The 27232-nt window shown below is 41.6% G+C and overlaps 1 protein-coding gene across 1 annotated transcript; it reads right to left on the bottom strand.

Annotated features, from left to right (window-relative positions):
- Positions 1-286: 286 nt before the first annotated feature.
- ZRSR2 (zinc finger CCCH-type, RNA binding motif and serine/arginine rich 2) lies at positions 287-27232 on the bottom strand. The gene is made up of 11 exons (XM_022562654.3): positions 26896-27232; positions 26415-26494; positions 22836-22926; positions 18613-18721; positions 18336-18422; positions 15497-15535; positions 14771-14889; positions 8247-8460; positions 4472-4527; positions 3584-3693; positions 287-1497 (listed from the first exon to the last, which is right to left on the bottom strand). Exons 1-11 carry the CDS (start codon positions 26934-26936, stop codon positions 1040-1042), a joined length of 1404 nt encoding a protein of 467 aa, XP_022418362.1. The 5' UTR covers positions 26937-27232; the 3' UTR covers positions 287-1039.

The following is a 27232-nucleotide window of genomic DNA, read 5'->3' on the forward strand; positions in this document are numbered from 1 at the left end:
ATAATTTGGGGCAAACAACCAAACTTAATACCCATTAAATACGGAAAAATGTGTTTGGCTTAGCCAATATGTGCAGAGATGAATAAACACATAAAATTTACCAAACTGGCAAAGGTTACAGTAATTTGGTGCAGGAACAGCAAAATTTACTGTTGACGGTAAAGTGTTTTGTAGTCTTTATGGAGGGCAATCTGGAAAGACTTCTGTATTCATATTTCTTGATGTAATTTATCCTAGGGAAATGACCAGTAATGTATGAAAGTATTTAAGGAAATCCACCACAGGATTGTTTATAGCACAGGATTCTTTAATAGTTCAAAACTTAAAATAACTTAAAAATCCAACAATAGGGATACTGTTAAATTGTTAGATCCAAACTATGCAGTGAGTGAAAATAACAGTAACACTAGGGCTTGATGAAACAGGACAATGTTTGGTGTGAAAAAAAGCATATTCAACTCCAGACATATATGTTATCTTTGTGTAAAAAAAATGTGTACACACCCATACACCCATAAGAGAAAAAAAAGACTTAAAGCAATGCTCCAGTGTTAATTGGTTTTATGTTTTGTTTTGTTTTTTTGCAGTACGTGGGCCTCTCACTGCTGTGGCCTCTCCTGTTGCGGAGCACAGGCTCCGACGCACAGGCTCAGCGGCCATGGCTCACGGGCCCAGCTGCTCCGCGGCATGTGGGATCTTCCCGGACCGGGGCACGAGCCCGTGTCCCCTGCATCGGCAGGCGGGCTCTCAACCACTGCGCCACCAGGAAAGCCCAACCGGTTATATTTATGGGTCAGGAGTATAAATAATTTTTGTGTTGTACACATTTTATGTTTTCTAGGTTTTCTATAGTAAGCACACTGATTACCGGAGAATAGAAGTATTTTAAAATAGGGTTCCAGGCTACATAGGCTTTTGCCAGACTTGCTAACCCACGTGAGCTGAGAGCCCTCTATCCAACTACGCAGCCGCCATAATAAAGGGTGGACAATCACTGAAGGACATGGTAAGTTTATTTGGATTTGGGGCTGTGCAGAGTTCAGTCTCGGCTCCCCGACGTCCTCCTGCCGCGGCTCCTGGACCTGGAGGAGCTCCGGCTGCGGCTGCGGCTGTGGCGGCTGCGGCTGCCCCGGCCACGGCTGCGGCCCCTTTTTCTTCCTCTGCTTCGGGAACTGTGCCTCTCCCGGCTTTTGGACGCGTGCTTGTGGGATTTCTTGCCCCCGTGGCTCCTCCTCCTCCTCCTCCTCTCGGCCTCCCCGTTCCTCTTGTAGGAGTGGGCCGGCCCGGGGCTCCTCCTCCTCCGCGGCCTACTGTAGTAGTCGTCGTGGCGGCCCGGCCGCTCTCTCCTCTCTGAGTTCTTACTGAAGCAGGAGCCAGTCCGATCCGGAGACAGGTACATGTCTCGATTCGCTTCCCAAAATTCATTGTTGGGATTTCTGAACACGTGAAGAAAGTTGCAGTGTTTCCCTCTTGGACACTGCTGTATTTCAAATAAACCTGCAGGGGCACAGTGAGGAAACGGCATTTACTGCTGGCACTTCATCCTTTTCAGAAGGTACATTTCTGATGTTCGCTTGTGATAGGACTATTTTCTCCTTACGTACATTGATGTCATAGTTTGGTTCCCCGAATTTCAAAAATATTCAATGCTCTAACAAAGGGCACTGTGAAAAGTAACAGATAAGAACTTTTAATTAACCAGAATGCCCTGTTCCCCTACTGGATTATGGTGTTGGAGTGCAACCCAACCAATGGCGACCACATTATTTTTTCTAGGCTTTTACCATCCTGCTGACTGACAATGTAGATCCCTAATTAACAGTGAAGAACCAGTCCTGGGAGTCCCCCTGGCAACATGCTTTGAGGGCACGGCGGTGGGAGGACCAAACCACTGACCAAAAGAAAGAGCCTATCATAAGTAGAAGATCCTGTATTTTCTTATACTTCAAGAAGATGATAAACACTTGCCTAATGCTTTAAATTTACCAGGTGCTTTTAACATGGAAGATTTTTGTCAAAGGTGAAATCTACTTGAACAATTTAGAGATCTTTTGGGGATTTTCAAACTTTTTTAAAAGCGGTGAATTCCCTATATATGTAAAAGAGTTAAAAGTGAAATACCTCCATACCACACACTATATACAAAAAGTCAGTCAAAATGGATCAGAGTCCTAAACGTAAGCTATGAAACTATAAAACTCTTTGAGGAAAACATACAAGTAAATCTTCGTGACACGGGCTAAGCAGTGGATTCTTAGATATGACACCAAAAGCACAAGCAAAAAAAGAAAAAAAATAGAAAAATTGGACTTCCTCAAAATTAAAAATTTTTGTGCTTCAGAGGACAACATCAGCGTGAAAAGACAACCCACATGATGGGAGAAAATACTTGCAAATCATATCTGCGATAAGGGACCTGTCTGTAGAATATATCAAGAACTCTTACAACTCAATAAGACATATAACCTAATGAAAAATGGGCAAAGCATCTGAACAGACATCTGTCCAAAGATGATATACAGTGGCCAATAATCCAATAATAAGGACACGACAAAATACTCATTAGTTACTAGGAAAAAATAAAGCTGTTATTTAAAAAATAACAAGTGAAATAAATAGTCTCCTGCTTTGGGGGAGTCAAAGTCACACTCAGAAGCACCTCACTGAAATGGAGAAAACAGACCCATCTCTTTCAGCACCCCAGTCTTTAAATCAGGCATAATGGTTCTTCTGGTTTGCCAAAGCAAGGAATTCTAAATTCCTTTTTTTTCTCCCTTCAAATAAATGGTTTTTAAGTGAGAGCATCCATTAAGACCGGGTTGCCAAAGACTCAGCCTTTATAAATTATAGATTTTGAAATAAGAGGTTTTTAAGCAGGCGAGTATAAAGCAAAGCAACGCAAAGGGTAAGGGAAGTGGTCCCGTAAGGCATGGGCAGCTCCTCTCGTAGCTCCCGGAGCACTTCAACAAGAAATGGTTCGGCGAAGCCCATCTGATAGAAATCAAAACAGAATGAGCCCTTCAAAATTGCCAGCTACTCAAAGGACTGACTCATTTCCTGACTTGGCAGCCACTGTCTGATGAGTCAGCCTGACTGAATGTGCCCTGACCAGGTTCTACAGCTATAATCAATCTTTACGACACAAAAGCTTGTATTTCAATAAGGCAGGAAGTGTCATAGGTAATGTTTCAGGTGGCAAAGGTGACAGAAGGTTCATTAGGGATAAAGATGGGAAAAAACCCAGCTCAAGTGAGGAGCCAATGAATAGAAAACACTTCTGAGACTGCAATCAGGAGACGGCGTCCCTGATAGACACAACTTCTCAGGCTTCCTGCAGAGCCCAGGACTTCGAGCACCGACTCTGTCACCTATACATTGTGACCCCAGTCACCTCATCCATAAAGTGACCCACAAGGTCAGTTACAGGTCTAAACTGTGATGTACTTTACATAATGATCTCTGCTCATCTACCAGGTGAGGCAAAAGCTATGCTTCACACCTTTAAAAGGTTGGTTTTTTTTCCTAAAACTATTCCTTTATATGACAGTGGAACAGTGGGGAAAAAAGTCACGTTGTATTTTACCACAAATTGCCATTTTCCATCGGGTCACTGGGCAGAATTCGCACTGAAGCTGTCTTCCCGCGTACCACCGTCCATTAAACAGAGAAAGGGCTGCTTGGCATTCTTCTTCCCTTGAAACCACAAATTAAAGGATGCACTTTAGAGTAACTTTCTAATATGCAGATTAACCCTATTGTTAATTAACCCTTGTATTTGTTTAGTGTAGGACCACCTAGTTCACTGCTTTTGTGCTACCTAGGGAGTCCTTATTACAGCATTCAAGGTCCTTGAAGCTCACCTCATTCAGGAACCATTTTGTTTTTTAGTTTTTTTTAACCAACCCTCCCAGAGGTTTTGATGCAAGGAAATCTACTTGAGTCAAAGCTTCTTAAACCAAAAGATTGGACCATTAAAAATGCAGAAGTGTTTTCCATTGTCACTGCCTGTTCCTTCTCAGCTCAGATGCTGTCCTTCCTATTATTCAATACAATGGTTAATTTATCGCATTAGCCATGGCAGCACAGGGAAACAGCAAGACGAGCAGAAACAACACACTAACTGCTTGCTCTCTTAGCGGGCCAAATGCACACTGAAATTATTTGGGGCTTTTATTTGGGGTTCTCTATTGTAGTTATCCCTTTTCAGTTTGTGTTTTAATTTTAAAATTATATAAGTAAAAAATTAACTATAATGCAAAAAATTAAAAACTCTCTAAGTATACGAAAAATGAAATACAAATATATAGTTTTCTAATCCTTTCCATATTTCTAGGTCAGCTCTTAATATTTACATTTTTAAAAATACCATGCATATGAAAGGTATGTATTCAGTGGAAAAATCCCAGATGTCAATGTAATCACAACACTATATTGTGACAAATGTGAAGATGTTTATGTTTAGAATACTTACGATTGATATTGAACATACACATTGCCCCTCAGATGAGGTTCCAAGTTGCAGCTGACCTAAGGAGCAATGAAGAATTCCATCATTAAAAAACAAACAAAAAAGGCAAAAACCTAAGGAAAAGAAGCCCTCCAGTCATCAAACGCATTTTTTGTCCAGGCCAACATTACCAAAAGTTGTTATCAATCAAAGATTCCAAAATTAAGATACTACCCCACTCTTACGTCTATTTAAGGCATACTTCAGCAGACGGTAGTGTTGCAGGCCCCAATTACCTGATCCCTGTTGATCCTGATTCTTTTTTGTCCAAAGATATGAAATGCTTCACACATGCATAAAAATACAGAGACTATTTTAAAAAAAGAAAAAAAATAGAGAGACTAGAAATCAGCCCCTATATACACCACCCAGATTTAACCCTAACATTTTCCATTTTTGACTGAGAATGTTTAAATACATAAAACATGAAAGATCCAGTTGAAGCCCTTCCATCCTATTCTTCTCCCTCCTCCATCACATAGGTGAACACTATCCTGAGGTTGGGTGTAAACTTCACATTCCAAACACACACACACACACACACACACACACCCCTATCTACACAGACACAATACCCACAGCCATACATACACACAGACAGGCATATACACATATATCATATGTGTGCCATAAAATATATACATATATTATGTACAGACATACAAAGAAGTGTATGTCTGTTATGTACATATGGGTATACACATATTTATGTACATATATGCTAAGAAGCACATATATATATTGATAAACAATATACAGTATGGCTTTGTACATTTTAAAATTTTATATAAATATTTATTTCACATCCTTTTTTCAAGATGTAATCATGTAAACTTAATGACTCATTTTAAACTACTGAATACTGGCTATGTCAAATTATCAAATATATTTATCCACTCCTCTAATGATGCATATCCAAGGTGCTTCCAATTTTTCATCAACAAACAGCGATGCAGTCAGCATGCCTGAACGCCTCTCTGGGCGGTAGGCCTTTGTCTAGTGTGCATGACCGGAAGTAGTATGCTGATTTGTAGGTTCCATGTACTTTCAACCTCACTAGGTACTGACAAACTGCTCTCTAAAGTGGTTTTACTAATTTACACAACCTCGCCCATGCTTGATATTAGAATTCATAATTTTTTTCCCGATGGGTATGAATAACATCGCATTTTAATATGCACTGTTCCCATTACTTGTGAGGGTGAACACTGACCATTTGTCTTAAAAAATGACAAATCTGATTTCGTTTTACATAACGGTATAAAAAGGTCCTCAGGGCTTCCCTGGTGGCGCAGTGGTTGAGAGTCCGCCTGCCGATGCAGGGGACACGGGCTCGTGCCCCGGTCCGGGAAGATCCCACATGCCGTGGAGCGGCTGGGCCCGTGAGCCATGGCCGCTGAGCCTGCGCGTCGGAGCCTGTGCTCTGCAACGGGAGAAGCCACAACAGTGAGAGGCCCGCGTACCGCAAAAAAAAAAAAAAAAGTCCTCAAATATTCATACTAATGTTTAGCATTTCTTTTCAAAATGAATCTATCAATATAATTTTACAACTTAGTTGCAGAGTATTTTTATTAGAGCATCCCAAGAGAGGCAGGATGCGTACTGACTGACAGTACTGACTGACACCATCCTTAGAAGGAAGACTAGGGGGGTTTACCTAGTGGTGCAGTGGTTAAGAATCCGCCTGCCAAGGCAGGGGACATGGGTTTGAGCCCTGGTCCAGGAAGACCCCACATGCTGTGGAGCAACTAAGCCCGTGCGCCACAACTACTGAGCCTGAGCTCTAGAGCCCATGTGCCACAACTACTGAGCCCGTGCACCTAGAGCCCGTGCTCCGCAACAAGAGAAGGCACTTGCAACAGAAGCCCACGCACCGCAACGAAGAGTAGTCCCCGCTCACTGCAACTAGAGAAAGCCTGTATGCAGCAACAAAGGCCAACGCAGCCAAAAATAAAATAAATAAATAGATAAATTTATTTTAAAAAAAAGAAAAAAAAGGAAGACTGGGGACTTTCCTGGTGGGCCAGTGGTTAAGACTTCACCTTCTGCCTTCCAATGCAGGGGGTGCGGGTTTGATCCCTAGTCAGGGAGTCGGGGAGCTAAGATCCCACATGCTTCTCGAAATCTTAAAAAAAAAAAAAAAAAGAGAGAGAGAGAGAGAAGGAAGACTGAAAGGCCCCAGGAGGCCACGTGAGCCGCACCAGGGCCCTTAGAGATCATTTAAGCCAGTGGTTCCCAAAGACCCGTTATTAATTTTCCATGATGAATTTGATGTTTTGGAAATTTTTCTACTAAAAGCTTATTAAACAGCTTTCCATTTATAACTGCCAACGTGATTAGCATGAGCCTGGCTGACAGAATTCTCAACAAAAGAAAAAAAAAAAACTCCACGGTTAGTAGGTACGGCCTGTTGCAGATAATGGGGGTGATTTCCATTAAGCAGCCTGAGGTGTTGAAAGCTCCAGCACTAACTTCCCAGAAGCAGTATGATGTAGGGACCCCATGCGGGAAAACACTGATGTAGTCCAGTCCTCACCCTTCAGGGATGAGGAAAAGGCACAAAGAGGCAAAGAGCCCACGGCTAGTCAGCACACCAGCTCCTCAGCGGTGCTTCTCACGTGGCACCGAGTCGTGTGTGGCCAGGCACTTAGAAGTACTGTGAAGACGGGAAAGTGCATGCAACAGAAAGAAAAGGTAAAGGGGAAAGAGAAATTTTGAAAGAATTTTTTAAAATCTTGAAATCAGTAGTAAGAAGGATAGCCTTGAATTTCACGAGGGCCGCAGTTGCTCTGTTTCTTAGCTGTTCCAAATTTCCATTGTCATTTCCAACTAGCAGAAAAAATTCACAGCTTTATTCCTATCTCTTTCCAAATTATGGGCCATTTCCCCCATCCTAACATAACAAAATCATTCAGGTTCGGATCTGATCAAATCGCAGACAGCAGGAGACTTCACTGTGCTAGGATTTGACCACTGGGCCCAGGAGCAGCAGCCATTACACCTGACTTCACGCTTGCTTTAAGGAATGTTTTAAAATAACTCTGTAATCTGAACACTTCTTTTACCCCCTATGCTGCATCACAAACCATGACTCTGGGAACACTATTTTCAGTATTGAGAGTATTCAGTGAATAAAAACAAAGTAAAAATAAAAAATGAAAAGGAATCAAGGTTTATGTTCTTGGGGAGCTCCAGAAGAAAGAACATGCACCTTGGGTGGAAGCTGCAAGCAGGCACCATCAACACAATACAGTAACAACAAATCAACCACCTCGGTAGGTGGAGTAAGTAGAGGATTGTCACACTCTGCTCTCCTCGGCTCTAGGGGAGACCGGCCACGGGAGGGAGGGCATTCCGCATCATATGCAGCCCCTAAGCGAATGCTTGGATACCTATCTGCAGAGGACCTTATGCAGAGAATTCACAGGCTGCAAAAGAATGGGACCATAAAGGTACTGAATGGATGAAATATCTTTTCCCATCAAAACCTCAGAACCCAGGAAATGTCATGCTAGTACCTGTTTAAGATTTCAAGTAGTACCTCAACCGTACTGGCAATGAGGTGGATGGAGAGAGAGAGAGAAAGAATTAACATTTCCTTCCAACATGGCGCCAGGCCCTCCACCATAGCGCACATCCCACCCAGGCAGAGAGCCTGTGCCCTCGCTTTCCCATCCCATCCGGTGCTTCAGAGGGAGGCGAACTAGTCCCGTCCTCCACGCGCACTGCATGTGCCCACCTTGAACTGTATCACTTTCCCCACGTTCTTGAACTCGGGGAGCACATCGTCATAGAAGTCCAGGAACTGCTGGTAGGTTTCCTCTTCGCTGTACTCCAGACTTGCGTCGGGGTCATAGTCGTCCCTTCTGCACTGCTCCATCCCGAATGTCGTAAACATGCTTTTAATAAGAAGGGTGGGACTTGATGCCGGGAAATTGTGTTTACGTGAACACCTGCGTATGAAGGAAAAACTTCAGCATTCCAATGGTGAGAAATTACACATAAAAGGCTTGCTTTAAACTGTGAGATACTCAAGCAACTTAGCTGTTTCAACTGAACTGTAAGATGATAAACCCCATTCAGACTTTAAATTTCAACACTTAAAACTGTTCTAGGGCTTCCCTGGTGGCACAGTGGTTGAGAGTCCGCCTGCCAATGCAGGGGACACGGGTTTGTGCCCCGGTCCGGGAAGATCCCACATGCCGCGGAGCAGCTGGGCCCATGAGCCATGGCCGCTGAGCCTGCGCGTCCGGAGACTGTGCTCCGCAATGGGAGAGGCCACAACAGTGAGAGGCCCACGTACCGCAAAACAAACAAACAAACAAACAAAAAACTGTTCTAAGGGCTTCCCTGGTGGTGCAGTGGTTAAGAATCCACCTGCCAATGCAGGGGACATGGGTTCGAGCCCTGGTCTGGGAAGATCCCACATGCCGTGGAGCAACTGAGCCCGTGCACCACAACTACTGAGCCTGCGCTCTAGAGCCCACGAGCCACAACTACTGAAGCTCGCACGTCAAGAGCCCGAGTTCCGCAACAAGAGAAGCCACCGCAATGAGAAGCCCGTGCACCGCAACGAAGAGTAGCCCCCGCTCGCCGCTACTAGAGAAGGCCCGCACGCAGTAACAAAGACCCAACGCAGCCAAAAATAAATAAATTTATTTAAAAAAATAGTATCCAGCATTAAAAAAAAAAACTGTTCTAAGACTGACCAATATATTGGGTCTCATTAAAATGTAAGGTTGGGAATTATTTCCAAGTTCAGATGCCATTCAGCTGCCTTTTACTGAAGTTCATGAAGCCTTACACATGTGGAAGCACCGGGAAAGAGATGCATGGGCATGACGGACCGTGATGAAAGGCACACAGACACCGAGCATGGGACTCCGGACAAGGTGAGAACAGTGCAATCCTGGTTCCATACAATCGCCAACAAACCCGACACTTAGAGAAAAGGGTATTCTGAGAGTTTCAGCTAAATGGATTGCATTTCATAGTTTTCATGGCATTTTTATATTCTTTTTCTGATCCTTGCAAACTGTTAGGACAGCCAGGGCTAGTATTTTCTCCACTTTGAAAGAAAGAAAGTGAGGCCTAGAGAAGCACACGTACCCAGGTCACATGGCTGGGGAGAGAAGATCCCAGAGATCCGAGCTTATCGACAGTCTACTGCCTGTGTGTTATATGATGTGCTAAATGTAAGGAATTTCTCTTTAATGAAGGTTAACCATTGTGAAGAACAATTTTCTTTTCATAGCTTAAACTGGACCGGGTTGTAACTGAGTAATTTTTTAAAAAAATCTTTTATATGAGTTTACTTTCTTATTTACTTCCTTCTCCTCAAGTAAAATGAAGGAAAAAAAATGCAGTTTAGGATTCCAAATCATCAAAATTTTCCTGATTAAATTTCTAGTTTAAAAATTAGTTAAAACAAGAACTTTAGAAAAAAATCCCCAGAACTTTGGAAGAAAAAAAGTTGAAAAACAAGGCAGGTGTTAGAAAAAAACAATGGCCCTGAAATGAATAAACGTTTAACTCATGCTCACTTTCCAGTGTCTGTAACATACATCTGTATACCTAGTGAGACAATGCACACAGAATGCCCCGCATACACCATGCCCAGCTCAGAAATGGGCAATCTGTGTTCATTAAAGTGAAATTTTCTATTTTTCAAAGGACCCTCCTAGATTATTCAGTCAGAGACCTTGTAATGAGATCCATCTTCCCAAGGACAAATACCCACAGAAAAAAGAACGAGGATTCAACCTGGTTGGCAGTGTTAGCAGAACCAGAATTTTACAAGTATGGAGCACATACAGAATTAAATGAGAAATCAATTTGACAAGGTTAAAATTCTCATGGGATTATCATAACTGAATGAACTTGGCTCTAGTACCCAGGATGTCAAATGAACATTTGTGAGTTTTGGAACAGCACCAAAGTCCCCATCTAGGGAAAAATCCCACTTGGCCTAGAGATAGTCCATATAATCTGAGCGCATTTAAGGCCAGCCCTATAGGTTCTACTGAAAAGTCAGCTAAGACAAGAGATATTTGGGAAGGCAGTCTAAAGTTGTGGTACCAAACCCATGTGATTCTCAGAATCACCTGGGAAGAACTGAGATTTCTCAGGTCCTGCCCTAGACCATCTGTTCAGAACTCCAAGAGTGGGGAACCCATGTTTTCAGAGTAACTCCCCACCTGGTCCTGAAGGTTAGCCATGTTTGGGGACTCCTGGTTTAGGCCATGCTATTTACTCAGATCCTTGAATCAAGTAAGACTGCCACAAAATCATGTAGTTGGACATTATCTTAACCAAAGGACAGCCAATAAATGGCATGGGTCTCCAAATGCCCCCTCAGGTAGAGCTAACTGACTATGCCTCTTTTTCTTTTTTCAGGGGAGCACTCCAGGCACCCACTACCTTTGTCCTTTATAGAATCAAGCTACATGCTAATAATCACATGCTAGGCTGTGATTATTTACTGAAGGTCTTTGTGAGAAATATTCTCATGAAAATTACATATGCAACTGTTAATAAAACATCTATCAAAGTTACTGTCCACCTTCCTACTCAATGTCTTTATACAGTATTCCATGGGAGAAACATTTAGACTCTGATGCCTGGAAAATCTTTGTCTTTCCAGAGATCCCACTCATTTCCTTTTTGGTAAGAACTACATAGCTCATTTCTGCCTGGGATGGATACAACTCCAAAGCCAAATGTATTGTACGTTCACAATAACTCACTTTCTTCTCCTTTCCTTGCTTTCAATTTCTTTTATTTTATTAAACTTAGTGTAGTAGATTGTGAGCCTTCTTTATTTTTCATAAATTTATTTATTTATTTATGGCTGTGCTGGGTCTTTGTTGCGGTGCGCTGGCTTCTCATTGCGGTGGCTTCTCTTGTTGCGGACCACGGGCTCTAGGCGCACAGGCTTCAGTAGTTGTGGCACGTGGGTTCTAGAGCTCAGGCTCAGTAGTTGTGGCACACGGGTTTAGTTGCTCCGTGGAATGTGGGACCCTCCCAGGCCAGGGATCGAACCCGTGTCCCCTGCATTGGCAGGCAGATTCTTAACCACTGTGCCACCAGGGAAGCCCTGTGAGCCTTCTTTAAATCACTTCTGGAAACAAGTGAGGTATAAATAACTACTCTGATTAATAAATTTTACTTTTCATCAGTGATTATGTTCTTTTAGGACCAAAAAAATAAATAAAAATTGAACTCCCCTCAAAGCTGTGACTCCAAGTGCAAAAAGGTTCTAGAATCAAACTCGTACTAATTACGAAAACAAAGCAACCAAAGAAATGCTTAGCTTATGGGAGTGCCTGATGTTGTGACAGACCTTAACAGAAAAGAACAGTTGTATGATCTGGAGCAAGTCACTGGGGCTCTCTGTGAAAGGGGGGTAGTATCTTTGTTTGAAGGAATGGTGCTGGATTTTGTAATTGCTGGTTTCATGGAATCTTATTTCACAACTGATCACTTGAATCATGCAAATACCCAAATCGCTCTCATACTTTTTTTTGATAGTTGTGATGGTGAAATTTCACATGCCTGTGAATATATTAAGAAAGGTTCAAAAACTAAGCTGACCACCGTCAATATTTCCTTGAAACGGCCCTCAGGGATGGGTTTTGAGAGCCTGACAGTCCATTCCCCTTTTCACAAATAAGTACTGTCAACTGATTTCCTGAAACCACTTAGGACATCTCCCCTTCTCTCACTTATGCCCAGCAGAAGACTCCAGAATCCGATGACCACAAGTCTTCACATTTAGGGAAATGTTAGAGACATATCATAATTGAGGACTCCTGCAGCTGGGAAACCTTACATACAATTTGGTTTAATCCCCCACCCCTACCCCACCCCCGCCAATGCAAAGGTGACTCACATTGAGTCTCAACTGTCTTTCAAAGCTAAGCCACTGTACACTTTTTCTTTGGTGGGGGATGTTTTACATCAATCATTACTTTTTTTTTTTTTTTTTTTCGGTACGCGGGCCTCTAACTGTTGTGGCCTCTCCCGCCACGGAGCACAGGCTTCGGACGCGCAGGCTCAGCGGCCATGGCTCACGGGCCTAGCTGCTCCGCGGCATGTGGGATCTTCCTGGACCGGGGCACGAACCCGTGTCCCCTGCATTGGCAGGCAGACTCTCAACCACTGCACCACCAGGGAAGCCCCAATTATTACTATTTTGATGAAATTAAACATACATTTGGGAAACACTTCTAAGGATACGAAGGGGGGTAAAGTCTTTCTCCCCTCCTTAGTTCCCAGTTCCTCAAGAGGAGACTTTCACTATTGACCGGATCCTGTGAATCCTTTCACAGATATTCTGGGCATATACAATCCCAGCTATAAAATATAAGAGGAGTCACAAATCCTACATTAGTGACTCTCAATCCTGGGCCCATCAGAAACACCTGAGCACATTTCAAAAATTAGGGTGCCCAAGTCTCAGAAACTCTGATTTAATCAATTTGAGGTAGGATATAATTTTTTTCAAGCTTTCTAAATGATTCTAGTGTGCATCCAGGGTTGAGAACCACTGTTCTTAAAAAATGTAAAATGATGTGAAGGCTTAAATTAAAAAAGAAAGAGAAAGCTAGAGAAGGTTCACATTTTCAAAGAAGGAAATAAAATAGCATGGAAAATTTTATGAATAAAATAAACATGAGAGACAACATACAGTTTCTCATTAAATACATATGAATTTGCCTATTCATATTCCTTTTTATGATGAATAGGACACTAAGATATAATTAGATCTTTTCTTCTGCAGAATGAAAAGTAATAATTAGATTTTGCCTCAGATGGATTTACTCACCATTATGAATTATTTATCTACTTTAAGCTGTTCATTCATAAACAAGCCAAATTATAAAACTCACCATTGCCTGGCATACAGTTGGTATTGAAATATTTGCTAAATGAATGAAAACATCAACACTTAGTTTTTCACATGAATGTCTTGTTTTAAAATCATTGATCCAAAAGAGGGAGGGAAGCAGAGTGTCTCAGAGAATAAGGGCAACAGTAACGAAATGAAAATACGAGCAAACACTCAGAACTTGCCATGGGCCTGCCATGTTCTCCCTGCTTTCCCTGCATTCACTCACAACTGCCTTAGAAGAGGGGTACTGCTTTTTTTTTAAATTTTTATTTATTTATTTATTTTATTTAGTTATTTTTGGCTGTGTTGGGTCTTCATTTCTGTGCGAGGGCTTTCTCCAGTTGCGGAGAGCAGGGGCCACTCCTCATCGCGGTGCGCGGGCCTCTCACTGTTGCGGCCTCTCTTGTTCCGGAGCACAAGCTCCAGACGCGCAGGCTCAGTAGTTGTGGCTCACGGGCCTAGTTGCTCCGTGGCATGTGGGATCTTCCCAGACCAGGGCTCGAACCCGTGTCCCCTGCATTGGCAGGCAGATTCTCAACCACTGCGCCACCAGGGAAGCCCGAGGGGTACTGCTTTTAATCCCCATTTTACAGGTGAGGGAACTAAGGCACAGAGGGCTTAAGTAACTTTCCCACCTTGACAGCCGCTAAAGCCGGATGTTGAACCTGGTGTCTGTTCCTGAATCAGAGCAGACTGAGAACGCGTATTAGAATTTTCCTCTACTCACTCGGCTCCTGTCTTTCACAGATATCCCTTTGGGCATGCCAGTTTTGGGGTTTTTTTTTTTGCGGTACGCGGGCCTCTCGCTGTTGTGGCCTCTCCCATTGCGGAGCACAGGCTCTGGACGCGCAGGCCCAGCGGCCATGGCTCACGGGCCCAGCCACTCCGCAGCATGTGGGATCTTCCCGGACCGGGGCACGAACCCGCGTCCCCTGCATTGGCAGGCAGATTCTTAACCACTGCACCACCAGGGAAGCCCGGCATGCCAGTTTTTAAAGCCTCTTTTGTGTACAGTGTTTGCCATTCAAAAAATAAAGCCAGACTGCTCCAGTCTTTTGAAACAGATTATTTCCCCATCCCAGCTGTCCCATGTGGACTAATACAAGTGCAGGAAGGAAATAAAAGCAAAAGGTCTTCAGATAGCTGTGGGAGGAACGCAAAGGAAGCCCTGCCAGAGAACTGGACGAAGCCCACCCAGAGAAGAGGTACGGGGGTGTGGAGGGAGCAGGGGATGCTCAGCTGGGGGAACCGGAGCGGCAGCAAGAATGCAGCAGATGCCTATGAACATTTCAAACTCCAGCCCGTGCCAACTCAAAAACCTCAACATTTTGAGTCACTTAACTCTGACACAATAAAGCAAAATTGGTTACCTATCTCCGAATCTGCAAGCTCCTGTTTTACTGTAGAATGGACAATTAGCTCGATCTTTTTCCATTATCCTCAATTCCATGGGTGGTTCTGGGTTTTGCCATGTGGTGCCATTTTCCAACTGTTAAAAATAACCATGACTTTACTTGGTGTTAAAAATCCATGAAGAAGTAAATGTTTAAAAGGTATTCGAAATATTTTGGTCAAAAATAAAAACAGATTCATGTAAGAATATACACATTCAAGTTGTATCACACAATCTAGACTCTACAAACAATTGTCGTGAGACAGGGGCTATATGTCTCTCCTGGCTCCCAGTCACTGCCCATCATCAGGCATCGATATGGCTACCAGGAGCAGTCACCAAGGTTTCCCTTCTGTCCATCCATTCCTAAAAGGGTTGAAGGACTTCTTAGGGAACCACCCCCTGAGACCAATCTAAGTTACTGTGAATCAAGTTAAACCATCCATCGGGGCGTAAGTGTGTGTGATGCTGGTTACACACACTTTAAGGACTATAAACAAGTCCAGTCCACCAGGGTAATCTTTGCTTTTGTTCATCAGTTCAATTTTGTTGTTGCTGCGGTACAAAGCACAGAGTCACACAGGAGATTCCCACATTCAGACAGGATCTAAGTAGCTTACCATGAAATTAACATTATTGGAAATATTGTTTTTAAAGAAATGTTCATCGGTCTCAAATTCTTAATGAAAGGTTTTGAAAATACCTCATTTTCAGCCTGCTCCAGCATCTTCTGCACAGCTTCCTACAAATGGTGCAAACATAGGACTAATGAAAACCTCAAAGTCAGGTAAGTCACATCTGGTTTCTCTGGTTAAGAATCTCATGTGTCACAATTTTAAAAAAAACTTATGCACACAAAAGGCTTCAGGTTCTAATTTGCTTTCTACAGCACATATAGCTGAGAGTCTTCGTTCAACTAGGACATTTAACAGCACACATTGCAAAACATAGTCTTCTAATAATTTCAGTAAGAGTAGTATTTAGTAGATTTGAACATATATTCCACATTCTAGTTTTTAAGATGAGGTATTAGTGAATATCATAAAAGACAATGCTAGCTGAAACATCACAGACATTTAACAGATGCTACATTATGACATGAACAGCAGCAACTGGGATTGATAAAAAATCTCAAACTTTCCGATAAGGCAAAGTCAGTCCTGAAATATGCCAGTAAATTTTGACCTCCTTGGCATTTAAATAAGTTTTAAATTATGTTCGACAGACTTCTCTTCCCTAACTCCTTAAAGCATTACATAGAAGACTCATATGTCTAGCTGCTTACTTGATTAACTCTGCCTGGCCATGTAAGGGTCCTCAGTAACTTAACGTGCTCAAAACAAACCTCACTCTTGCCTACCCCTTGCCCATCTAAATGCCCATCTCAGTAAACGGTGTTGCCATCTGACCACCTGCTCAAACTAAAAAGCTAAAAGTATGACTTGAATTCCCTTCCCGGTCCATTCAGCCTACCAGCTAGAGTTCCGTTGACTGTGCCACGACTCACCCCAAATCTCTGTACTTCTCTGTATTAAGCACTACTGTCATCCAAACCACCATCATGTCCTGTCTGGAACAGCAGCCTTCTAACTGGTCACCATATATCCACTCTTGCCTCCTTGGTCACCACTCCCCACCCCCATCCCCCATTCTTTATACAAAAGTTAGAATGATCTGTTAAAAGTAACGATATAAATTAGATGAAGTCAATCCCTGATTAAAAACCCTTTAATGGCTTCCCATGACACTTTAGGTAAAATCCAAACTCGTCCTTCCCACCCAGGAGGCCTTACATGAATGACCCTGCCTACCCTCCTGACTTCCTCCCCACCCCTGCTGCCCTTTCCTTTGGTCTCTAGGATTCAGGCACCCTGACCTCCTTTCAGCTCCACGCTCAGGGCGTCCCCCCTCTGCCTGGAGCCCTTCTCTCTGAGATCTCTGCATTCAGGCGTCAGCTCACACGTCGGCTTCTCCTTGGAGAAGTCTTCCTGGACAGGCAATCGGAAGAAGTACTTTCCTACCCCAATCACTCTGTCACATGACATTCTGCCTTATTTCTTTTTTTTTTCTAATGCTTTATTCCTTTATACCACTTAACATTACCTTAGAGCACTTCAAATGACCTTTTTTGCTTGCTTATATTCAGTTCCGCCATCTAGAAACCGAACTCAATGAGTACAGATCTTTTTTGCTGCCCTATCTCCAACCCCTAGAGAAGCATCTAGCTTACAGGAGAAACAAAGAATGCAGATCCCTTTATATATGCTTAGAATCGACTTCATTTTACCCACTTCTCCTTAATGTCTCACCAGACTTCCTTTGAAACAAAAGCGTTAGCTTTTATCTGGTGCCAGAAAGACCTCAGTTGAAGAACATTCCACTGTTAAAATGGGAATTTATTACTCTCTACTAAGAAAATAACAAGCTCCAAACAATTTTCCTGCCCCCTAAAAACTTAGCATGATCTCACCTCATCTGGAAAGCAGTACTCAAATAAGGGTATTTAAAATTTGCACTGGAATTAACTGATGGCCTGAGACAAAAGAAACAAAGGTTGCTTCTACCCCATCATGACCAGGATGTAAACAAATGCATTTTTCCCCGTAATCTGGTGATTACCCAATTTTATGCTATTCATACATAGCATTATCACAGAAAAGATACATCCTGATGAATCAGTCAAGGAAAGATGAGCTGTGATATCTTTGAAATAAATACACTGTTAAGGAACAGCAGCAAAATAGACCAAAGCAATCTTTAAAAACAATCCTGGAAGATATAGAGGATATATACATATACCTTATAGATTCTTTTTTTGTGTGTGAGCAACTATAGGTTAGCTACAATTGCCTTTATAGCACAAGTTAGAAAGGAAGTCAAGATTTAATAACAAAAAATATTTCCTCATCCCTCAATATTTGAGTCTGATTTCTTTCAATCTATTAGTTCTTGCTGACACGTCCAAAGCAGTGAAGTCTCTTATGAATCAAACAAAGGTGGAAACTATACAAAATAGTATTCTCTAAGTAAGTCAACCGATATACAGCAAAACCACCGAAGAACACCATTTGCTCTAGAGTGGTACAAAGTGTAAGGCAGGGGCCAGCTGCCGGTTTTTAATCAATACAACAATAAGGTTTTATTAGAACATGGCAACACCCTTCATTTTCGTGTTACCTATGGCTGCTTTCACGGGACACTGGCAGAGTTGGACATTTTCAACAAAGACCATACAGACCATAAAGCCTAAAATGTTTACTCTGGCTCTTTACAGAAAAAGTTGGCCAATCCCTGGTATAGAGAGTAAGGTCGGCAGAGATGAAGGAAAACCTTCATTTAAGGCATCTGCCACAGCACCCACCCAAAGAAGAGCATCATAAGGAAACGCTAGTGTATATCCAAACTAAAAACATGACTCTTTCTAAAGAAAAAAACAAGTCCAAACCTGACATGCCTATAGCTTATCCTTCAAGCCTATCACCCGCCCCATCTGCTCACTAAGAGGATACGCAGTGCATCTATCCTCCTGTGACGGGAATCACCTCTCTTTCCTTCTTCTCCTGTAGCTTCTGCTGCTCCTCTTCTCTCTCTTTTCTCTGCTGTTCTTCCCATTCTTCCTTTAACTTTCTCTTTACAGAGGAAAAAAGAAAGAAGAAAGGTAATTATTTTTCAGACTCACTTTTTTACATTTCACATATGGGGCAAATAAATGAAAAACTTTAACACTGGTAAAATGGATAATATCCGATTTTTAAAGTTCAAGGTATGTAACTCAATGAGAGTCATTTTGGTTAACTGGTTATCTGATTAATACCATACCTCTTGCTCTTCCTGCCGTTTTCTAGCTGCCTCTTCCTTTTCCTTCTTTATTCTGAATTCTTCTTGTGCCTTCTGTTCCCGCAGCAACCACTCCTCATGTAATTTTTGCCTATTGATGTAACGATGTGATCAGATAAAAGGAATGGGCACTAATCTACAAATACATCCACACACATATATGATAGCAAATGGGATTTTGGGAATGACGAAAGTATCATGAAAGATATTTTCTAGAAAGCAGTTAAGTGGAGGTAAGAGGATCGAGAGATGAGTAGTGATATTGGAAAAGCACTACATTTTAGCATATCCTCCTAGAGGGTGACAGCATAAAATCACTACTTCTACATTTCCTATCTGTAATATCTTTACACAAAACAATGACACTCTAGCTTTCCCTTTAGGTTGACCACAGTGATGTGTGGGTGCCAATAAAGTGAGTAACATCCAGCTTTTCACATTCAGGAAGTACCACCCTTCCTGTTCTATGCATTTTGAACGTGCCCATCGCAGGATTGCAGCATGATAAAAACCTGACATCTCCTGCTGTAAACCCTTGGACTTCTACTCTTTACAGCTGAGAGACTCCTGTGGTTTGCCCCAAGCACCTAACTGCTGAGAGAAGAAAAATAGAACTACATCGTGATCGTGTCTTTAAAATAAAGAAAGCTACAGGTTGTAAGAAAAGATGACAAAGAGTTACAAAAACAGATTAGTGGGTGTCTAGTTTATTTTTAGAAATGACCAATTATAAAGAGTGATCTTATCTTAAAATGGTGTCTCAGATATCCAATACCACAAGTTTCCAACTTAAAGATGGGTTATATTTCAAAAGTTTATTAGCCGATTAAGTGTTTAAAACCTAGACTGCATTTTCCCACTGAATTTGTAAAAGGAAAATGAAATATGAGAAACTGTTCTATATTACTTCAGGGACATTAGCAGTTAAATAAGGTTTTATGTCTAGTCTGGGGACCCAACCACAATTTCAAATACTTGATGGGAAAAAGTATTCCATTTCCAACTACAGATTCCAGGAACCCATCTTTTAGCCATAGTAGACACTGGCATGTTGCATCTGTCAACGTTCCTGTGTATGTCATAGAGTATATGTAAATGTTTCAGTGTGCAGAACTCTGATTCATAAACCTTTTGAGGAAGATATTCATTGTAAATAAACTGAACCAAAGTGTATATACATTTAAGACCACAAAAAAGTAAAATATTACAAACTTTAAAACTTAGTAACTTGGATATAATACTGAGAACTCTAGAACTCTGGGCACATAACTCTGTCAACCCCCTGCACTAAGAGACTTGAGCAAACTCTAGCATGCCTTTTAGCAGCATAAGGCTGTGTCCCTAGGATGACCCCATCACCTCCCACCCCCCAAGACGTTAAAATGCCTGCCTGAGAAAACTCAGTGCTGCCTAGAAAATGGACTGTTTGCTCTGGCCAACACCTGATAATAGGCCTCTGCCTTCCCTCTCCTAGAGCATCACTCAAAAGGGCTCGTAATTATGAATATGTGTCTCTTACAGCTCATAAGGGTCTCTCTCAAGGGCCTGAGAGCCATTCCTGGGAAATGCAGTCATTAAGAAGGATGAGGCCTCTGGCTCCCAGTCTCTGTGGGAGGATAAAGCCCTAACTTCCCTAACTGCCCACTAATGAACACAGCTTCCTGGTCACCTTCACAGGGAACAACTCCTGGTACTGTTCACTTTCCTCATTCTCCCTTTTAAATGCCCAAATCGCCTCTGCACAAACCAGAATGGAGCTCAGGTCTTCCCCTACTGTCAGGAGTTACTGAATAAAGTTTGTTCCTGCACCTTAATGTCCGGCTCTGTTTACCTTTGACACTATACACCTCCTTTTAAGTAGTACATAAAGCCATTCAGTATTTTCAAATAAGTTTCCTGCTTTTCAACAATAAAGTATTATGCAACTCGTATAGGAATAAACAAAAATCAAGGGAACACAAAGACATGTGTATGTGATTTAAAAGAAGCATCTAAGTAAATGGGAAAGCAAGAAAAATGACTTCCCTATTTCATGCCATACATATCATCTTTATCATTACAGAAATCTCTAGTAGTAAGAACAACCAGAGATATTACAGCACCTCCTATCTGCTCACGCTACGTTAAGCGCTATACACTTACCACCTCATTAATCTCATTTAATCTCCCCAATTCTATGCTGTAGGTACTATGATTGATGGTTTTTTTTTTGGCTGCATCATGTGAGATCTTAGTTCTCCAACCAGGGATCGAACCCGTGCCCCCTGCAGTGGAAGCGTGGAGTCCTAACCACTAGACCACCAGGAAAGTCCCTGTTTATGTCCATATTTAAGGCGAGGAAATTGAAGCTTAGAGAGATTAAGCAACTTGAACACAGCTAGTAAGTAGCAGGGCCAGGACTGCAATGCAGATCTGGCTGAATCCAACTCCCTGTTCCCAATCATTACTACTTTTTTTTTTTTTTTTCAGCATTTTCATATTTCCACCTATTTATGTGCTTATTTGGGTAAAAGGAACTAATTACAAGAAAAGAAGCAACATTTCCAGTGAACACACTAAATAGCTAGACAGGACCTATAAAGTTTTTTCTCCTTTAAAAAATTATTTATTTATTTTTTATTGTGGCAATGTATACATACCATAAAATTTACCATTTTAACCATTTAAGTGTACAGTCGAGTAGCATTAAGCAGATTCATATTATTGTGTACCACTTGGGGAATAAAAAATAAACTACCCCCTGAAAAATACCAAAAGAGAAAAAGAGCAGAATATTTTTGTCATCTGGGGATGGGGGCGGCCTTTTGAAATCAGACATCAAGGCTAGATAACACGATGAAATTGATGACATGGAGATCAAATTATGTGAGTAACACGATAAGCCAAGTTAGGACTGATGACAAATGAGAAAAATATACATCACACACATGACAGATAAAGGATTAATATCCTTAATCAAGTAATAACATTGCTTACACAACAAACTTAAAAAAAAATGAATCCCAAAAGAGAAAGGTGCAAGAACTAAGCAAGCTACAAATAGATAATATATAAAAAGATATTCAACCCTACTAATTAAGAAGTGTACATTTGAACTCTTCTCAATACTCTGTAATGGCCTATATGGGAAAATAATCTAAAAAAGAGTGGATATATGTATATGTATAACTGATACACTTTGCTGTACAGCAGAAACTAACACAACATTGTAAATCAACTATACTCTAATAAAAAAAATTTTTAAATGTACATTTGAAACAATGAAATATGACTTTTCACTAAAGGAGTTTTAAGAACTGATAACGCCTAGTGTGAGTGAAGGTGTGGAGAGATGGGCACCTTGCTTCACTCTTGGAAAGGCTGCAAACTGCAATCTGGATGCCCTTTCTACCTGCCCATCTACCTTTTACGTGTACTTCTCCTCTAGGCATTTTCATAAGGAAATAATAGGACAATTACCATGGATTTATAATCATGGATACTCACTGCAACTTTTTTATAATAGTAAAAAGCCTGAATGTAAAATAATAATAAATTAATAGTAAATAAGAGTAAATTAATAGTACATGGTAAGTGAATGTTATTTAATAGTAAATAACCTGAATGTCCATCAGTAGAGAACTATAAATTATGAATAGAAAATAAATTATGCCAGTCATACAATGGATACTGTGTTGCTATTGAAATGGTTGAATTAGATCTCTGCACCAACACTGAAATAAATGTCCTATATAGCGAAAAAAGCAATCTATAGAAAAATAGGTATAAATATCATCCCACGATAGAAATATACATATATACTACATCTACAGTTTCTTTCTTACCTTCTTATTGGGGCTATCTTTGGTGTGTTGAGTTTACTGAAGCCCTTTCACTGTTTACACTTCTTAATTATTTGGATTTTTTTTCAAAAACATTTACCAATGAGCAAAAAGAGTGAATAATACTTTTACACTTCTTAATTATTTGGATTTTTTTTCAAAAACATTTACCAATGAGCAAAAAGAGTGAATAATACTTTTTTTTCTTAAAGACAATATCTTTTTTCAGCCCATCAGCTAGCGGTTTAAACAGTTTATCCAGGGTATTTTATAAGACCTATTTTGTATAAGATTGTATAAAGAAGACCCGCCCTAGTTAGCGAAGATTTAGGATATTCAAGTAAAATAACTGGGTTCGCAGGAAGCGCTTCAATCAGTGCTGACCTCTCTCTCTCCAGCAGCCTCTCTTCTTCTCGTCGTTGTTCTTCAATAAAGGCATCCGCCGCTGTCTCCTCCTCCTCCTTCTGTGAGAGTCCTGAAGGAATGTCAATGTTTTAGTACACTATCTGTATATTACAAAACCTTGGTCAATAATTCAGGGAAAAACTTACATACAATTTTTCATCTTTACAATTATGGTACAAACCTGTTTTTAAAACTTTCTAATAATAAAGGGCCCCAATCGCCCAAATTGGAACAATGTGAACACTGAAAAGAACAATAATGGTAGTAGATAACATATTAAACTTAAAAAATTTATTGATGGTTCCATAGTGATACCCCAAAAGATGGTGAGGTGTGAGAGGGAACATCCACCTGTATAGAAGAATGGCAACTAAAAAATGTAGAAAGACTTAAGTAGAAAAGTCCTCACTTCTGCACCCCACTGTAGGAAGAGGATATTTATTTGGGAAGAGGATATTTATTTACATTATCTCAAAATATCAGCCCTCAGACGAGTACTAATTACAAAGGCAGGAACATCTTTTACAATGGAGCCATCTGATTGGCAACACTTAGACCACACTTGCATCATTAGGAGTGGAACAACTTGACATGAGAGGCCCCCTGATGTATGCAATGAGAGCTACACAGCATCAGCTTTGTAGTATTTTGCTATAGAGTGTAACCTGAAGCCAATCAGAAGACAGACTAATCTAGAATGCAGAGCATTCCACAAGACAACTGGCTTGAGCTTTTCAAAATAATCAAACTTGAATTGGGAAAGTTTAAATATGGCCTGTATATATATTACTGAATTAATGTTCCTTTATTTGTTTAGTATTATGGTCCTTATTCTTAAGAGATGCAGGCTGAAGTATTTAGGGGTAAGGGGTATGTATATGCAACTGATATGCAAAGGGTTCAGAAAAAATTTGTACATATGGATCTATCTATCTATACATAGAGAGAAAGTAAGGCAAAATGTTAACAATTGACAAATCTAGACGAAGGGTTCATGGATGTTTATTGAACCATTTTTTCAACTTTCTGTACATTGGAACATTTTCAAAATAAAAACATGGGGGCTTCCCTGGTGGCGCAGTGGTTGAGAGTCTGCCTGCTGATGCAGGGGACACGGGTTTGTGCCCCGGTCCGGGAAGATCCCACATGCCACGGAGCGGCTGGGCCCGTGAGCCATGGCCGCTGAGCCTGCGCGTCCGGAGCCTGTGCTCCACAATGAGAGAGACCACAACAGTGAGAGGCCCGCGTACCGCAAAAAAATAAAAATAAAATGAAAACATGGGAAAATAAGTTTTAATATAATAAAAATTTATATCCTCTTCTACTCAGAATTTAAATTTGAGGGGAAAAAAGGAGGAAAACTGAAGTGATCTTAAGGAAATATAACAGAAGATCTCAGGCTAAAAGGAAAAATATATTGTCTGTCACATATATTAAGTATAGGTCTAACCAAAGGCTCACCCAGTCCTAGATAATCACCATACAGCTGACCCTTGAACAATGCAGTGGTTAATGGGCACTGGCCCTCCACGCAGTTGAAAATCCATGTATAACTTAGAGTCGGCTCTCCACATCCATGATTCCTCTGTATCTGTGGTTCTGCATCCTTGGATTCAACCAACTGCAGACCATGTAGTACAATAGTGTTTACTATTGAAAAAAATCCATATATAAGTGGACCTGAGCAGTTCAAAACCCATGTTGTTTAAGGGTCAAGTGTATATCTAATTGTATTATACATGTAACTGTATATGGAATCATGCTACAATTCTGCAACTTGCTTTTTATCCTTCATGTTACCTTAATTTCTGATAATGCAGCTTGTTTCAGATTATTTCAAGTAGAACTGGGGGCTAAAGAGGCTACCTGTAATAGAGAGGTTGATACTCCAGAAATTTCTACCAATCACTTGCCAATTCACTCTTATAGCAATCCTTACAGAATACTTCTATATTCTAGCCTTCTGTAATGTTTGCCCATGCAACGTGTGCTACAACCCACAGCAGTATTTGGTAGACCACACTATTCATGAAGCACCACTAAGTAAAGAATTGTGAGTTGGAGTAGGCTAAAGCAGGAGCAGCCATCCAGAGACAAGCGCTTAGTCTTGGATCTCTCATTAGCCATATATAATCACGAGCAGACCAGTGAGCTGCATCCTTCAATTGACTAAACTGCCAAAGGACACATCCACCTGCCTATTCACAGAGGCTCACTCCAAATGCACTTTACAAAGTTAAAGGGGAATAAAAAATCAATGGAATATGTTGGATTTAAAATATGTAAAGAAAAAGAAGACTTTTAAAAAGTGGGGGCATGTTACAAGAAAACAAAGTAAGGAAGCTGAAAACTTTAAGAAGGGTGGGAAATCACTAAGGGCATCAATAACGCCAACCTAACCTGTTTTTCCTTTTATCCCTGATGCTTTATCCTGCCTCTAGTGGGCCAGTTTTGAACGAATAAAACAGAGATGCTAATACAGGCTGCAGGGCAACGCACTGCCCCTTCCATTCTAAGTATCCCATGTAATGCTACTGAAACAGTTGCAAGGTAACTCCAATGGTAAGTAAAACCTCCATGGCTATTTTCTCAAGGCTGGAGAATCCTGGTTCCTTGAGTCTGTGGACTTCAAGAATTGTCTAGGATAATTTAACAGGCATATTCTGGCTAATGTGTATGGTAACCATTATAACTCAGTACTCCTGCGTGATTTCAGTGCTTTCATCTGCATTTATAACTACACTATACAACTTTACAACTAAGTTCATTAAACAGGTAGGTTTAATATACAAATGTTAGATTCTGCCATGAAGGCCAAATGACACCACCATCAGTACAGATGAAGGTTCCACAGTATTTTAATAGGAAAAAAAAGTGATAAATAACCACAGGGCAACAGTAGTAGTGGCATTCCAAACTCCACTCAGTACCATATTCACGTTGTGAGCATCTATTTCCCATCATCCCTAACATTACATTAATGTAGATATGGGGACTACCCTGGCGGTCCAGTGGTTAAGACTCTGAGCTTCCACTGCAGGGGACTGGATGTATAATTGTATAATTTCACTTGGTTTTGTGATTTGTAAGTATATCGCTTTACAAGTCAAGTAAGTTTCACAACTAATTTTATGCATATATATTTAAATAATGTCAACAAGGGGTCTCTCATGTTAGTGAAATTTAAGAAAAACTTGCAAAGTGTCTAAAACCCTCGACTCCTGCTGGTTTTACAAAGAGAACTATTCACGGAATACTTTTTTACTATGTGCAAAGGCTGTGCTAGCTACTGTAATTCGTAATGACTGCACCTGTAATATTAGATACTTCATAAATACTTAACACGTAATCAGTGGGTGATGATTCACCGTGACTTCCCCCCCACCCCTTGAGTACGTTAACATTGTTTCTGACATGGGTCTAACACAACTTTTTGAGAGGCCGTGGCCACAGCAATTCTTTTTCGGATACGGTACTTGCTTTCCTTCTGACACTGGGGCCTCAGGACGGGAATCGGGGGAGCAGTTTCATACACAGAAAACAGGATGAATCCATTACCTGAGTCTCTCAGTCGAGCGAGTTCCTGCCGACGTTTCTTTCGTTTCTCCTTCTTCAGGGCGGCCCTGTACTTTTTGTGGCTGGAAAAACAAGACACAAACACACTCCAGCGTCAGTGGCCGCACCTGCAACGCTGCCTGAGCTCCCCTCTCCTCCGCGCCCAATGACAGGAACTCGTTTGGGCGCTCGAAAGTGAAACCTTGCTTCCCGTGTTTTAATTACAGAGCATGCTTTTACCATCGCCTCGCCATCCCCTGCGCAGACGGCAGGTCTTCTCCATCCCATCACCTGTACCCCTCCTCGCCTCCCTGAGCCCACAGATGCCCGCGGACAGTCCGGGGCGCGCCGAGGGAAGGGATCGAGCTCCCGCAGTGGCTTATCTGCTTGGTCCAGCTCCCTTTCTGCCTGCAAATCCTTCAACCCAGCCTCGGTCCACTCCGTCCCCTTTTCTTGTCAGCTCACCTCCCCCAACCCAGCTCACCTTAGCTTCTCCGGAAACATTATTTTCTCGGACGCCGCCATCTTGCCACCACCGCCACGCCCCGCAACAGTCGGCCGGAAGGGGCAGGCTTGAAGGCGTCCGCAGCCGCGCGCAGTTGCAGTCGTTGCGCGGCCTCTCGGGCTAGAGGGGCGGTAGCCTGTCTCCACCTTGGCTGACCAAAGACGGACGACGGGAGGTAGGTAGCTCGTCTTCCAAAATCCTGCACAAGTAAATGTCTCCTTCTCGAAAAATCTTCTGGGCTCCTAACCCGAGAGGGAGTGATAACGTGTTTCTCTCCTTCCCCAGTGCGTTATAACTCCCTCTCCCCACCTCATTG

Source organism: Delphinapterus leucas, chromosome X (genome assembly GCF_059928025.1).
Source record: "Delphinapterus leucas isolate spDelLeu-1000000601 "Yukka" chromosome X, BTC_Dleu_Yukka2, whole genome shotgun sequence".
NCBI lineage: Eukaryota > Metazoa > Chordata > Mammalia > Artiodactyla > Monodontidae > Delphinapterus > Delphinapterus leucas.

Excerpts from the sequence above, each read along its gene's own strand:
- ZRSR2 (XM_022562654.3), bottom strand. The coding sequence starts at position 26,936 with ATGGCGGCGTCCGAGAAAATAATGTTTCCGGAGAAGCTAAG. Across the intron at positions 8,461-14,770 it reads GCTTGCAGATTCGGAGATAG|GTGTTCACGTAAACACAATT; the intron begins GTAACCAATTTT and ends CTTCATACGCAG. Across the intron at positions 4,528-8,246 it reads GGAAAGTGATACAGTTCAAG|GTCAGCTGCAACTTGGAACC; the intron begins GTGGGCACATGC and ends ATTGCTCCTTAG.